General features: G+C 39.3%; 1 protein-coding gene across 1 annotated transcript in view; it reads right to left on the reverse strand.

The window, feature by feature from the left end:
- BEGAIN (brain-enriched guanylate kinase-associated) overlaps window positions 1-5,370 on the reverse strand; it is a gene marked incomplete at its 5' end in the record, with an annotated part of 70,575 nt that extends 65,205 nt beyond the window's left edge. The window contains one exon of the mRNA XM_009076363.1: window positions 5,281-5,370. Coding sequence (XP_009074611.1) covers window positions 5,281-5,370 — 90 coding nt within the window. The remainder of the gene's footprint in view (window positions 1-5,280) is intronic.
- Between the last annotated feature and the right edge of the window lie 7,357 nt (window positions 5,371-12,727).

Here is a 12,727-nt window from a genome sequence, read left to right on the forward strand (position 1 = left end):
CTACTGTTTAGATTTGGAACTGGAACCTTCAAAATACCTGTTTCCTATTAATGTTTCCTATTAATGAGATGATCATTTTGCTTATGAGACAATTCTGAGGTTAAATACTTGAGTATGTGAGAAATGAATGGAGTGCACAGCAGAACAGCAGGAGTCTTGAGACCAGATTCAAAGGTGACTAAAGCAGATGCAAACAGTGTAAGCAGCAGAAGTTGTTACTACAATCTCTACCAAACTGTCCACTAGTGCCTCCATTAGGTTCTCCCTAAAGTGTGTAGGAACTGATTGTTTTCAGCTCTGGATGGTTAAATGTTAGTATCAGTGGCTTAAGTGCAGACCTTTAGTTCAGTTAGAGATCTTCCAGAAACTTGAATCAAGACTGTTCCTGTGTTTCTCTGTGTTGCTAGAAAATGAAGGGATAGACAGGTGGAAAATATGGTTGCAAGAGAAGAATAAGAGCATGTGATTCCAAATACATGTTTTCTGACTCATTCTTTAGAGTTAGGAAGAGGATGTTTATTTTCTTACGGTAATGAAGGATTCTGTTTGTGTTCATGCCCTAGTCCAAATTGTCTGCATTGTCCAAATATTACCTAGTGCTCTGGAGCACATCTGAAATGAGTCAGCTGGTGAGGCTGGGAGAGAAGGGAGGTAACTTCTGGCATGGCAAACCTCAGCTAACATTTGTCCAAGAGAGCAGAGACAAATGACCCTGACCCTTCCTAGGGATTAAGGGATCTACACACTGTTTGCTGCCCAGTTTCAGCTCTTCACAGGACTCTGGAAGAAGGTGCACCTCTGTGAGAGCTGTTATTTTCTGCCTTTCCAGAGACTGGTATGTTTGCATAAAACATTTGGCTAGCAGAAATGGTGAGTACAATGTGAAGTTGCAGGGTACAAAAAGATCAGAAAAGCAGCAGAAAAGGCTGACTGCAACAAATGTCTCACTGTAACACAGGGGATTGGGGGGGCTGCCTCAGACAGAAAATGATTTGAAGTTGTTGAACAGTCGTTGCCCACTTTTTAATGTTTGTCCGAGTCCTACCAGTCTGCACTGCATCTCACTAGGGAACCCAGACAACCAAGGAGTGATAAGGAAGGAGAAAAAAAAAAAAGAGCAAAGTATTGAGAAACTGAGGAGGCAAAATTAAAGGTAGACTTCAATTTGTGATTTGGAAGCCAAAGAGAGCTCTCCAGGTGATTGAGCAAGCTGCCTTCAATTGCAGTAGCTCTCCTTACAGCTTTGAGTGGCCAGCTCCTAGATTGCTTTGCTTTGTAGTCATGGATAAGCCCTCCCTCTGGAAATTACTGAAAGCAGCCTGCCACATCAGCTCACAGGCTTATAAAGTTATATTTTAATTGTGTTATTAAACCTTTCTCACTTTCGTTTTTATCTGTTTACCTCCCTGATTCATCGGGATCAAGCTGTGCTAGAACAGAGATGTGGTTCCTCCTGAATTGTGCTGTTTGTGATAGGAATGTGATGGGAATGGGTGAAGCCCACTGCCCAGAAACAAGCTAAAATTAATCTTACTCTATTACAGGACTGAGTTTGGAAGTGCAGTAGGGGAATACTAGAGCAATGTGCTTAGCAGTAGGGAAAAAAGTTTGTTCCTGTCTCATTTGGTATAAATTATCCAGACATAGGTTGATGGAGAGAGGTTATCATCTCTGTTCTCACCTTAGCTGTTTCCTTTCTTTCCCAATCCTTCTCTCTTTCCTCTGATTTAAAATTCATCTTTGTCTGGCTCAAGGGACTCATTTTGGTTGGTTGGCTTAACACTTCCATCAGAAAGGTTATGCTAAGCAACTGAAAAAATTAAATACACTCTTTTGGCTCTAGGACCAGTCAGACAGAATTACTACTGGACTGGGACTGGGGGTAGGGGAGGAACTGCAGATGCCACTGTTGTTTTTTTCCCTTTATAAACAGTATATATTATGTTATTTGAGTAAATTACTGAATCTTCCTTTTAATTATATCTGGGCACAGCTGCTGATCCTCTTTTGTGACACAAGTCCTACAAGACAGAAACTCTTGTTGTATCTCTAACTTGAATCCATAGGTGTTTGCCTGTAAAAAATTGCCCATGCTTGCCAGGTATTATTGCTAAAGAGCACAGGAGATAATGTTGCACTTGCCTGGAGTGAGACATGGCACTGACCCTTCAGACATCTTCAGTAGTCATCAGTGCAGTCAGTTCTACTGCAGCCTCTGTTCTTTATCCTTTGGTTTCTCCCAAACACATCTGCATGGTGTTAATCATGCAAAGTGCCAGAGCTCTGGGGACTTTTTGGAAGGTTTTCTGGCAGTAGAATAGATCTCTGGTTTCTTAACACAAGCAGTTAAATTAAATAGATTAATAATCGGATGTAAGAAATTGATTCAACAGTGCTCCTAAGCCTGGACACACCCAAATTCTCAGCTGTGCCCATGGAATTCAGATTCTGAGGGAAACTCTTACTACTCATAGGCTCATGTATAAGGTGTTGAACAGGAACAGTGAGAGCTACCAGCTGTTACCTGAATGAACTTATTTTGCCTGTATGTTTCAAGATATTTTTAGTTTTCCTACAATAACAAATGAACCTCAGCTCTTTGATCAATTTGATATTACAGCAATAGAAGAGAAGGGAAAAAAAAAAAGAGAAAGGAGTTGCCATCTGTCATCTCTGGCTAATTATTTTGAGTCCTACCCTGTTTTATACACTGCAGCACACTATTTTGGAACTTGTTAACTGAGAGGTCTTCTACTCTGCAAGAGGATAAATGACTTCACCTCCAGCAAGTTCCTCACTGCTCAGCACGTTGTGCTATCATTTCATCCAACCTTCCTCCCAGCTGAATGCCATAATTTATTAGTTCAGTATTTCATCCTGCTCCCCTGGGCTGAATTGGCTTTTCAGTGTAAGGCTCTGTTTTGTCACCTTGTTTTGGGGGGTGTATGGGAAAGGAGAGGGAACAGGACTGCATTCCTCCAAGCTCTTGTTAGCAATCCAGCACCTTGACACTAGCTCTTCTGTAGTTTTTGGAGTGAGCCAGTAAATGAAGGAGCTCCCTGTAAGTGTGGAGGGAGTGAACCAGGCAGCAGGTGTTCATCTGAAAAGCTTCTTGCACTCTTCATGTGAAAAGCAATACCCAACATGTTTCTTCAGAGGTGACCCAGGAGTCCTCTGGTTCCATCTCCCCTGAGGATGTAGCACCCCAAAGACCCTTACAGAGTGAGGAAGCTGCTTCATTGATCCAGATTTTCCCAAAAATTCCTCTTGTACCTTGAGATGTGGATTACCTAATCACAGGCCATATTTATTTATTTTTCCTCATAACTGAACTATTTGAGCATTCTGAGTTAATTGAAATTTGGGTGTTTTTTTTTTAAACTCAATTGCTTACACTGTTACGTCTTTCTTATTACTTCTGTAAAGGTTAAGGTGCATCAGGGTGGGTAAAATAGAACCTATACTCATTTTGTAAATGCTGTCAGTTTTCACACTCATTACCTCTGATTTTCACAAACAGATGTTTGAGGGTTTTTTTCAGTTCCTTCAGCAAGGTGGCATTTTTCAGTATAATTGCAAAACAAGTTCCAGATAGATTTTCATAGTCTAGCTATGTTAAACCAGTGTGATTAAGATCAACAGCAAAGAAACAAGCAAGATTTCAGGAAATACTGAAATTTCTCTACAGATTTAGATCCTTGTGAGTTTTTAAAAAGGAGGGAGGGAAATGAAAATTCTATTTCAGTGGCTGGTTTTGGGTTTTGGCTGATTAAAAGGTGCCTGATATTTTCTAGTGGGGAGGTGTCCCTGCCCAGGGCAGGGGGTTGGGACTAGATGACCTGTAAGGTCCATTCCAACCCCTAGGATTCTATGATTCTATAGTTTTAAGCTTCTATGATTATATTGTTTTAAGCTTTAGTATACTTGGAGATAAATGGTTGTATTGTCCTCTACAAGAGTAAGCTTTTTTTTTTTTTTATTTTGGAAGAACTCCAAGTGGACAGTGATGGCAGGAAAAGAGGGTATTTTTTTAGTAAGCCCTGAAAAAGACAACTAAATATCATCCCAAAACACTGAACTTCCCCATGGGCATCCATTTAAAAACAGTATGTAAGGTCAAACTCAGTGATTACACTGTGGCTGTGTGAATTTTTTCTGAATTTAAAAGATTTCCAAATATTCAATCAAGTTGGAATCAGGGCCAAACATTTTGTAAAAGAGTTTTTCATATGCCCAGATTATCTTCTACTTCAGTGGTCATCTCTTGATTTTAGCAAGGACAAGCAGCAGAGCTATTTTTGCATCAAGCTCATCTAAAGCCAGGTAAGAGTAGAGTGCATGTGCAGAGCCCCAGGGGACTGAGAAACAGGAATTCAAACCTCTTGTCCAAGGTTGCTGTTTTTTACCTTCCACAGAGTGTAGGCCATGTGAAAAAAATACCAAAAGAAACTCTGTTATGTCTTTCCTACACTAGCAGCACTGTTAAGATGAAAATTCACACACATTATTCAGAGGAAATCAATAGACTTCAAGAACCAATCTAAGGCTTACTCTGTACTTTTTTCCCTAATTACTTTCTTACTTTGAAATATATTATAGTATTTCATATATCATTGAAAGCTATAGCATTAATGAATGACATTTCTTCTACATACCTGCCACTTGAAATAAAGTCAAGCAAAAAAGAATAAAGAGTATATTCAGGAGAGAAGTAGAAGAGAATCTAAGCAAAAATATGGAAGAATGAGTCATTACTTAAACTTATACTACAAACTGCATAGAAATTTAAAGCAGAATCAGTCATAACTCCCCCGTCCTTTCAACATTCTGTACCTATAGCATTGAAAAAATCCTTACTTCAGGAGACTGAAGATTAATGTAAACCTGATAGAGAATAAATACATACCAGCAATTAGGAAAGGTGGGTGAACTGCCCAGACAACTGTGGCATCAACAGTGAAATGCAATGCATATATATTGCAAGAATTGCTCCATCAAAAAGAAAAAGCTTAACTGGTAGTAGGCAGCTGTGGATTTTGCAGCTTCTTAAACAACTTTTAGTTTTTATCCATGTTAATAACAATTATTCCAGGCTTGGCTGAGGCAAGCATCTAGAGTACTATAATAAACAGACCTGCTGTTACTTCCCCTAGCTCAGAAAACACAGTGGAACCGAACAATGAGAGACTACAGACTGACATGAAGAAATGAAAACATTTTAATGGACATCAGAAAGTTAGAAAGAAAGCATAACTTCACAAAATATCACTTGTTAGTTACCTGTCCCAGAGAGTAGGTGAAGATTTTGCGAGCCTGCCCTGGAGAATTCTAGGTTGCCATAGGCAGGTTGGCACCCAGGAATTTCGTACCCTGTAGCATGAATAGAGGATAAACCATGGCTAGGTATGGCTCATAAGACATAAGAGTGATAACCTAGCTAGATTTGCTGCATATTAGTTGTCTATGGCATAATTTGGTACTAATTATTATCCAGGATATCTTACTTTAAAGCAGTATTAAAACTACAAACCAAAGTTAGGCTACAGTACACACAATTTAGTGACATTCTTGTATGACTATTGCAGGTCAGAATAAGCATTTACAATTGACCTTATGATGACTGCAAATGGATGTTACTCCATCTATTTTGCTGGCGAAGCATTTGGTCTTAAGATTTGTGAATCAAGCTCTTGTATTTTGGCATTATGGAAACATCAGCTTAAATATATTTATGCTTCATCGAAAAAGGGACATCAAAATTCCTTCTGAGCACCATAGTGAGAACATGTTTAACAGTGTTAATTGAATTTGGGCTGAGGTTCAAGTTCTGCATACCAGGTTCCATGCACATCTACCAGCAGCACAACAATAGCTGCAAAATGTTTGCTGGGAATGAAAAGCACAAAGAGTAGCAATCTGAGCTAGCAATAGAAGCTATGAATAACACACAGCAAAAGCAGCCCCTGAGCCCAGGAGAAGGCCAAGGAGGCAGGCAAATTAGCAATAAGAACTGTTGCCCAACATTAGCATAAAGCAATGCTGGTAAGATTCAAAACACTCTGTTCAGTCCTTAGTCTAGCAAATTTTCACTGAAGTGAAAGGTTGTTTTTCCTGAGTAAAATCTGAGTAAGGACTACAGTATTTGGCTGTACAGAATACCTCATACAGTACTGCTGTGCTCCTCTGCAAGATCAGAAATGCAACACAACATGCCTGGAAGGACAAACTCAACAAAAAAATCAAGTTTTCCTCACTCAAGCATATCCATATTTATGAACCAGATTTTTTGCATAAGCATTCCCTGTGGTCAGTGATCACTAACCATGCAGAAAATCCTGCCTTCCAGTATTCACCATCAATTACCAGTGGAGACTGCAAAGTAAGGACCTTTTGGACCGTGAACAAATCTTTACATACAGGACACATTTCAGGAGCAATAACTCTGCTACAGAGAGCAGCAGAGAATCTCAGTGCTTATGGGAAAGGATAACCCTGATGAGGCTCTTGCCACTGCTCTAAGTCTACCCTGGGATTGGCTTCATATCAAGACCTACTGGCAGCAACTTTATGGTCTTTAAGACACTCAGAAGAAAAGCCTAAGTGAATTCCAGCATGTTACTTCAGTTGTATCACTGAGTCGTTCTTAAGGAAGGAACATTTAAGTATCTTTTAAATACTTCCATACAGGACTTGGATTAAGTATGTGAAGCCACACAGGGAATACAGAAAAAATAGTGAGGGCCCAAGGTTTAAATGTTGTCATCACAAGAATCGACAGCAACCTCAGCTTTAAAATCGAAGTGGAGGTAAGAATAAATCTCTGCAATCAAACACCTTCAGTGTTGTCAGTTCTTTGAGTGAAGTGTCAGAATTTGGATTATGGATCTCTCACAGCTTTTCTGATGTTATCAAACTGCCAATTTCATAATCAATAGGCGTGTACATATTTGATACACACAATTCTGTGGTACTTCACTATGTATTTTCATTCTCAGCTATGGGTGTCAAGGAAAGAGTTCATTGTAGGAACACAGATTTGCAAATGGTCTTTGCCTGGTTCTCCATTTTGTATCTGCATATTTCTAGGTACAAAATTGTAAACTGCTCCTAAAAATCATCTGTGAAATCTTAATTATGAAAAAAACCACCCCAAACCAAGCTAATTTGGCCACAAGTTTCTCCAGAAACAGTGGAGATTTTTTGAACCAATGCATTTTGCATGTTTCTCTGCTGAGAAAACCTCCATAGGAGTCTTCTGATGAAATAACAAAACTTGCAAATTCTGAGCTGGATTAAACTAAAACTTAAGCTTTTCAAGCCTAAGAATGAATTTAATTTGGACTCTTTGTGTTTCCCCACTCGAGCAGGGGAAATCTCTGCTGTTTTCAGATCCATTACCAGTTCTCTTCCATGTAGTCTTAATGTAACCTATTTCATACCTTTTACTGATATATAGCAAATAGTTCTGCTATACATAATCTCGACAAAATATTTTAAGGCTGTGAGGTTGTGAGATGTTTTGACAGAGAGGAGAGGGGTGTGAATTCCACTTTAGCTGTTTGTTCAGTGTTTTTCCTGACATCTTTTTGGTAGTAAGTCCCATGTAATTGCTCCATAAATGAGCTAATACGGAGAAAAGCTCTCTGCACTAAGTGGTGGATCTTTCAAAAGCTCCCCAAAAGGATTTAATAACATACTGTCTCAGATAATCAGTGTCAGTTGTAGTCACTCTAATCACATTCTCATGTGCAAGGTTGAAAAATAATTAGTAATGGTAAGATTTATTTGCCTGATATTCAAACACAAAAATTAATTTGTCATGGGCTATTTTCATGGGATATTGTTTTAGCCTTGGCAAACCAGAAATCAGCACAACATGCATACATTTTTGTCTAAAGCAACTGCAAATTTTAAAGGGAACAAAATGGGAAAAGCTCCCAGTCCTGTTACTCAGTTATTTCCTTTCTGAAACAACAGTTTTAAGAAATTTGAAAGTATTGAAAGTAATAAACCTGACTATTAAAAAAGAATATTGTATGGTATTTCCAGAAAGTTTACTACAGGAAAAAGTAACTCATTTCCCTCTTCTTTCTCCAGAGTTTCCCTGATACTTTACTGATGTAATTGATACTGACTCCAGTGTCAAGTGAGGTTCAAATTTGGTCATACTGTTGTAATTGTCTGTGTTTCCTTGTCTTGTCCTACAACATGCAGCGTGTTACTTCAAATATTATCTGTGGCTCATCTGACAACAATCACAGAGGATACCTACAAACCTATAGCCAAAATGTGAAAAAGAAAGACACAGATTTCTCAGTGAAATATGATCAACACATTGTTCCACTGTCTAGAGAAGAACAGCTAAAATTCACCAGTTTTGGTGGCCAATGGTTGTTGATCCACTGTGCCTGGAGTAGAGTCATATAGACCGCTATGCCTACTTAAGAAATATTATTGTAAGAAAAGTAAATGCAATGCCCCTTATGGGAGTGCAGTTAATCCCAGGAAGGAGGGAAGGATGGGGGGAATTTTTTTTAAGATTTAGGTTTTATTTTTTCATTATCCTACTTTGATCTGATTGGTGCTAGACTAATTTCCCCAAGTGGAGCCTGTTTTGCCCATGACAGTAATTGGTGAATGATTTCTCCCTATATTTATCTCAACCCATGAGCCATTCATTATATTTTCTCTGCCCTCCCTGCCCAGCTGGGGAGGGAAGTGACATGGTGGCTTTGGTGGGCACCTGGTGTCCGGCCAGGGTCAAGCCACAACAGTAGGATACACATGGTTATTTTACAAATGTCAATGCAAATCTGAATGATTTTTCTGAAATAATGTGTTTTTCAGAAGTGACAGAATTTTGTGGTTGCTCCACTTTCAAGTGGAAGACTTAGTGAACAGACTTTAGCAATTTTTAAGCAAAAGTCACCCCAAATCTTACATCTGTTATGAGTAGGATTTTCTGTAATGCAGGAAGGAATGGGTCCTGGTCTGATTTTAGCTTAAACTCAGTGCTCTTTAAGACCTGAAGGGGATTTGAAAGTCACCCTTAAAACTGGGTTGTGCTATTATGATTTCCATGCTTGCCCAATTTAGCCCTATTTTACCCCAGCACGAATAAGTTAAGCATGAGAACTGCTATTTTTGCTTCTATTAACACCATGCAGCTATTTTAAGGACATGCTTTTATAAATACTAATAACCTGAGATGAAACATTGACAGAGCAAGCTGGAAGAACCACAGGGACACCTTGGAACATGCTGTCACGACTCTACTTCTACATCCCGTCCTCATCGAGGAGGCACGTGGCAGTGATGCTGATTTAGCATCACAGGCTTGCAAGATGCTGTCATCTGTGCTTGCTACCTACTTTCCTACCAGTCATGCCAATGTAGGTAACTGGCTGTCATCTCCATGGAACAAAGGCTGGAGCTAATAAAAATGCCAAACAATCCATTTTCTTTGAGGGGGTGGCAGTTCTATTCCTGGAGTTACCAGAACTATCCATGACCACAGCATTAAATAAAGCAAAACTGCTGCAGGGACTGCAACAATATGTCTTAATGAATGTTTTAAATAGAATCCCCATTGAAAAAACAGGGTCCTATGGAACCCTGAGTTGAGGTAGTCTGCTGGGACTGGACTCGTAGCTCAGCAGTGCAGACACTGATGCTAACAGAGTACATGAGAATATAAGGAGGTAGGAATGTCCATCAAACAGAAGAGGGAGGAAGACAAGGACACCTGTAATCTGTGAAGTTAATACCTATTTTGTGACAGTATAGGCTTCTCTTCCCTCCACTGTGTCAAATGAACCACAAAGCTTGGTGTTATCTGAGGGTACACTTGATCCCACTGTCCATGTTTGTGACAAAGATGTAAAATAGTGTCTTGCTTGTTCCTCACAGGGGTATTGAAGTTGGGCCCCTATTGAAACCAGTTTATTGGCTGGAGTGTCTGGAAATCCTTTGTACTGCTCCTCATCTAGGGGATGGTCTCTCCTGCCATGGCTGCAGGGAGAGGACTAGAGGGGATGGTCAAAAATTGAGACAGGGGAGAGTCAGATTAGATGTCAGGAAAATTTTTTGCACTCTTAGGTTGTTCAGGCACCAGAATAAGTTACTCAGGGAGGGGGTGGAGTCACCACCCCTGGAAGTGTTTAAGAGGCATTTGGATCTGGCACTGGAGGATATGGATTAGGGTTTAGAGGTTACACATTAATGGTTGGACTTGATGATCTCAGAGATCTCCAATCTTGATGACTCTATGATTCTACAATTCTGGTGCCCTCCTACTGATGTATGATCCCTCTTCAAGCTCTGGGCATCTATTAATGATGCTGACGTTAAATTGATAGGATTGGAATGGACTGAGGCTCCCCCTCTCTTTTCAGCTTTAGTTAAAGCCCTTTTCACCACGTTTTAACGCCTTTATGTACTATTTTTCTCATATATTTTCTGAAAATAGTGGATTTAAAGTATGTACATAGATATACATATGTGTATGCATATTCATACACATTTCCTTCACAAAAGGCTACCCACATGGTTTGATAAATATAGACGGATAAATAGGTAGGTAAGATAGATATGACGACCCAGTAGCATTACTGATCACTGAGGCCATCCAAAATTTTCCACTGACAGATTGTTTAATGCTTTGAAAAATTTTAACCCTATCCATTGAAATATTTTATGCCATGTTTTTATGTTAAAATGCCTTAGATATTTTGGAAAAAAAGGGCTTATTCATAAAAAAAAAAATAGGCAATTATTTTTTTCATTAAGAAGACCTCAACCTGCCTGCTTTTGAGCTGGAACCTAAAATATACCAAGGAGACTTCCAGAGTGTCAAAACTTTGCGCTATAACTAGCATAGGCTTAACAAGCTGGTGAAAAGGGCTTTAACCTAAATTTGAAAAGGGAGAGGAACCTCAATCCATCCCAGTCCTATCAGTTTGATGTCTGTGCCATTAATAGATGCCCAGAGTTTGAAGAAGCATCATACATCAGTAGGAGGGCACCTGAATTGTAGAATCGTGGAGTCATCAAGGTTGGAGGAGACCTCCAAGAATCCAACCATTAACCTGTCACTGCTGGAACCCCTAAACCTTAAACCATGTCCTCCAGCACCAGATCCAGACACCTCTTAAATACCTCCAGGGATGATGACTCCACCACCTCCCTGGGCAATATTCCAGTGCCTGAACACCCTGACAGTGAAAACATTTTTCTTAACACCTAATCTGACTCTCCCTGTCTCAGTTTAGGACCATTCCCTCTAGTCCTCTCCCTGCAGCCATGGCAGGACAGACAATCCCTGCCTCTCTCCACCCCTTGTCAGGGAGTTGTAGAGAGTTGTAGAGAGACACTTGTAAGGATTTATGACTAGTGGATTAATGAGCTTTTGGTTCTCAAAATGCTGAAATGCCTTACTCTGTATGATGGCATAAGCTAATCAGTTTTACATAAATTTCTAATGATTAACAAAAGGTTTAAGCTCTCAAAAGATTCTGTGGAAACAGATCACATTTTTCCAAACTTTTCCTTTATTGTATTAATGGAGTATTCTAGTTTATATATGAATATCCATCATTGTCTTTAATCTAGTGGGTTATTAACACAAAATCCAAGACTGAAGCTTTGTATGCTTGGTGATCACCTCTTTCGATATCACTGTGGCATTTATTGTGGCTATATGACTTCATATTTTGTCAGTCTTTAAATTCATGAAATATACTAACTGTTCTGAAATTTAACAGCTGGCTGAGTACAATTTTACTGATGATTAGATTTGCGGGAAGAGGAACAGGTGCAGAAACACTCCCTCCTGCAACTGCGGAAAAATATGGTAGGAATTAGTCATTCCATATCTGCATGGAAATAATCCTAAATTGTTGATAATATTTCATTTTGAGCCTCCTGCTTGGGAAATTGATCATCTGCATATTGTGGAAAACAGCAGCTAGCTTTACTGTCTTACACCTTATCTATTGTTGGTATAGAATAAGACCAGTCACTGTTTTAAGCATTAGAGATTAATTTTGCAATATAATTCAATGACAGCTCATGGCTTGTATACTGCTTAAATGCATTGGGTTATTTCTTGTGGGAAGCCATAGCCATAAATACATTCCATAGGCTCCAAAATATACCTGTTGTCTGTAGACACTTCCCATTGGAAGCTGCTTATATGTTCTGTATGTCTCCTGAAGTGTCAGTATTAGCAGAGACTCTCCAATGCTGTCAGTGATAATACACAACAGCTTCTTTGAGGCATTTATTTTTATAATGAGTTTCTGTATAATGGCAGAAAACAGTTTTCATGAGGAATGGTTTTCCATACGCAGGAAAACAAATATCAGACTGACCTAAGGGCTGTCCTTTCTTCCTTTTCCCTTGGGTTTTTTTCTTCAACTAAGTGTTGTTTCTAATCTAATTAGGCTATCATGAATCATTTCCCCCTACTTCTTCTCTGTCATAAATGCTTTCCTCCAGTGTCCCAGCAGTGGATTCATTTTTTTCACCCTTTTTTATGGTTTTACTTCAGGCAGTCTTAGCAACACTCCAGCTGCCCTCTCTGCACTTAGCAGAGCTTTGCTTCAACACGGAGAACATTATGGGGTAGCTGGCAGTAAGTATCTGACTGAGAAGACTTCTGTGTCTAGCAGGGATTTTTTGTCAATCTTAACAAGACAAATTTGGAAAGATGTTTTGGTTTCCTAAT

Source organism: Acanthisitta chloris, unplaced genomic scaffold (assembly GCF_000695815.1).
Source record: "Acanthisitta chloris isolate BGI_N310 unplaced genomic scaffold, ASM69581v1 scaffold13546, whole genome shotgun sequence".
Taxonomy (NCBI): Eukaryota; Metazoa; Chordata; class Aves; order Passeriformes; family Acanthisittidae; genus Acanthisitta; species Acanthisitta chloris.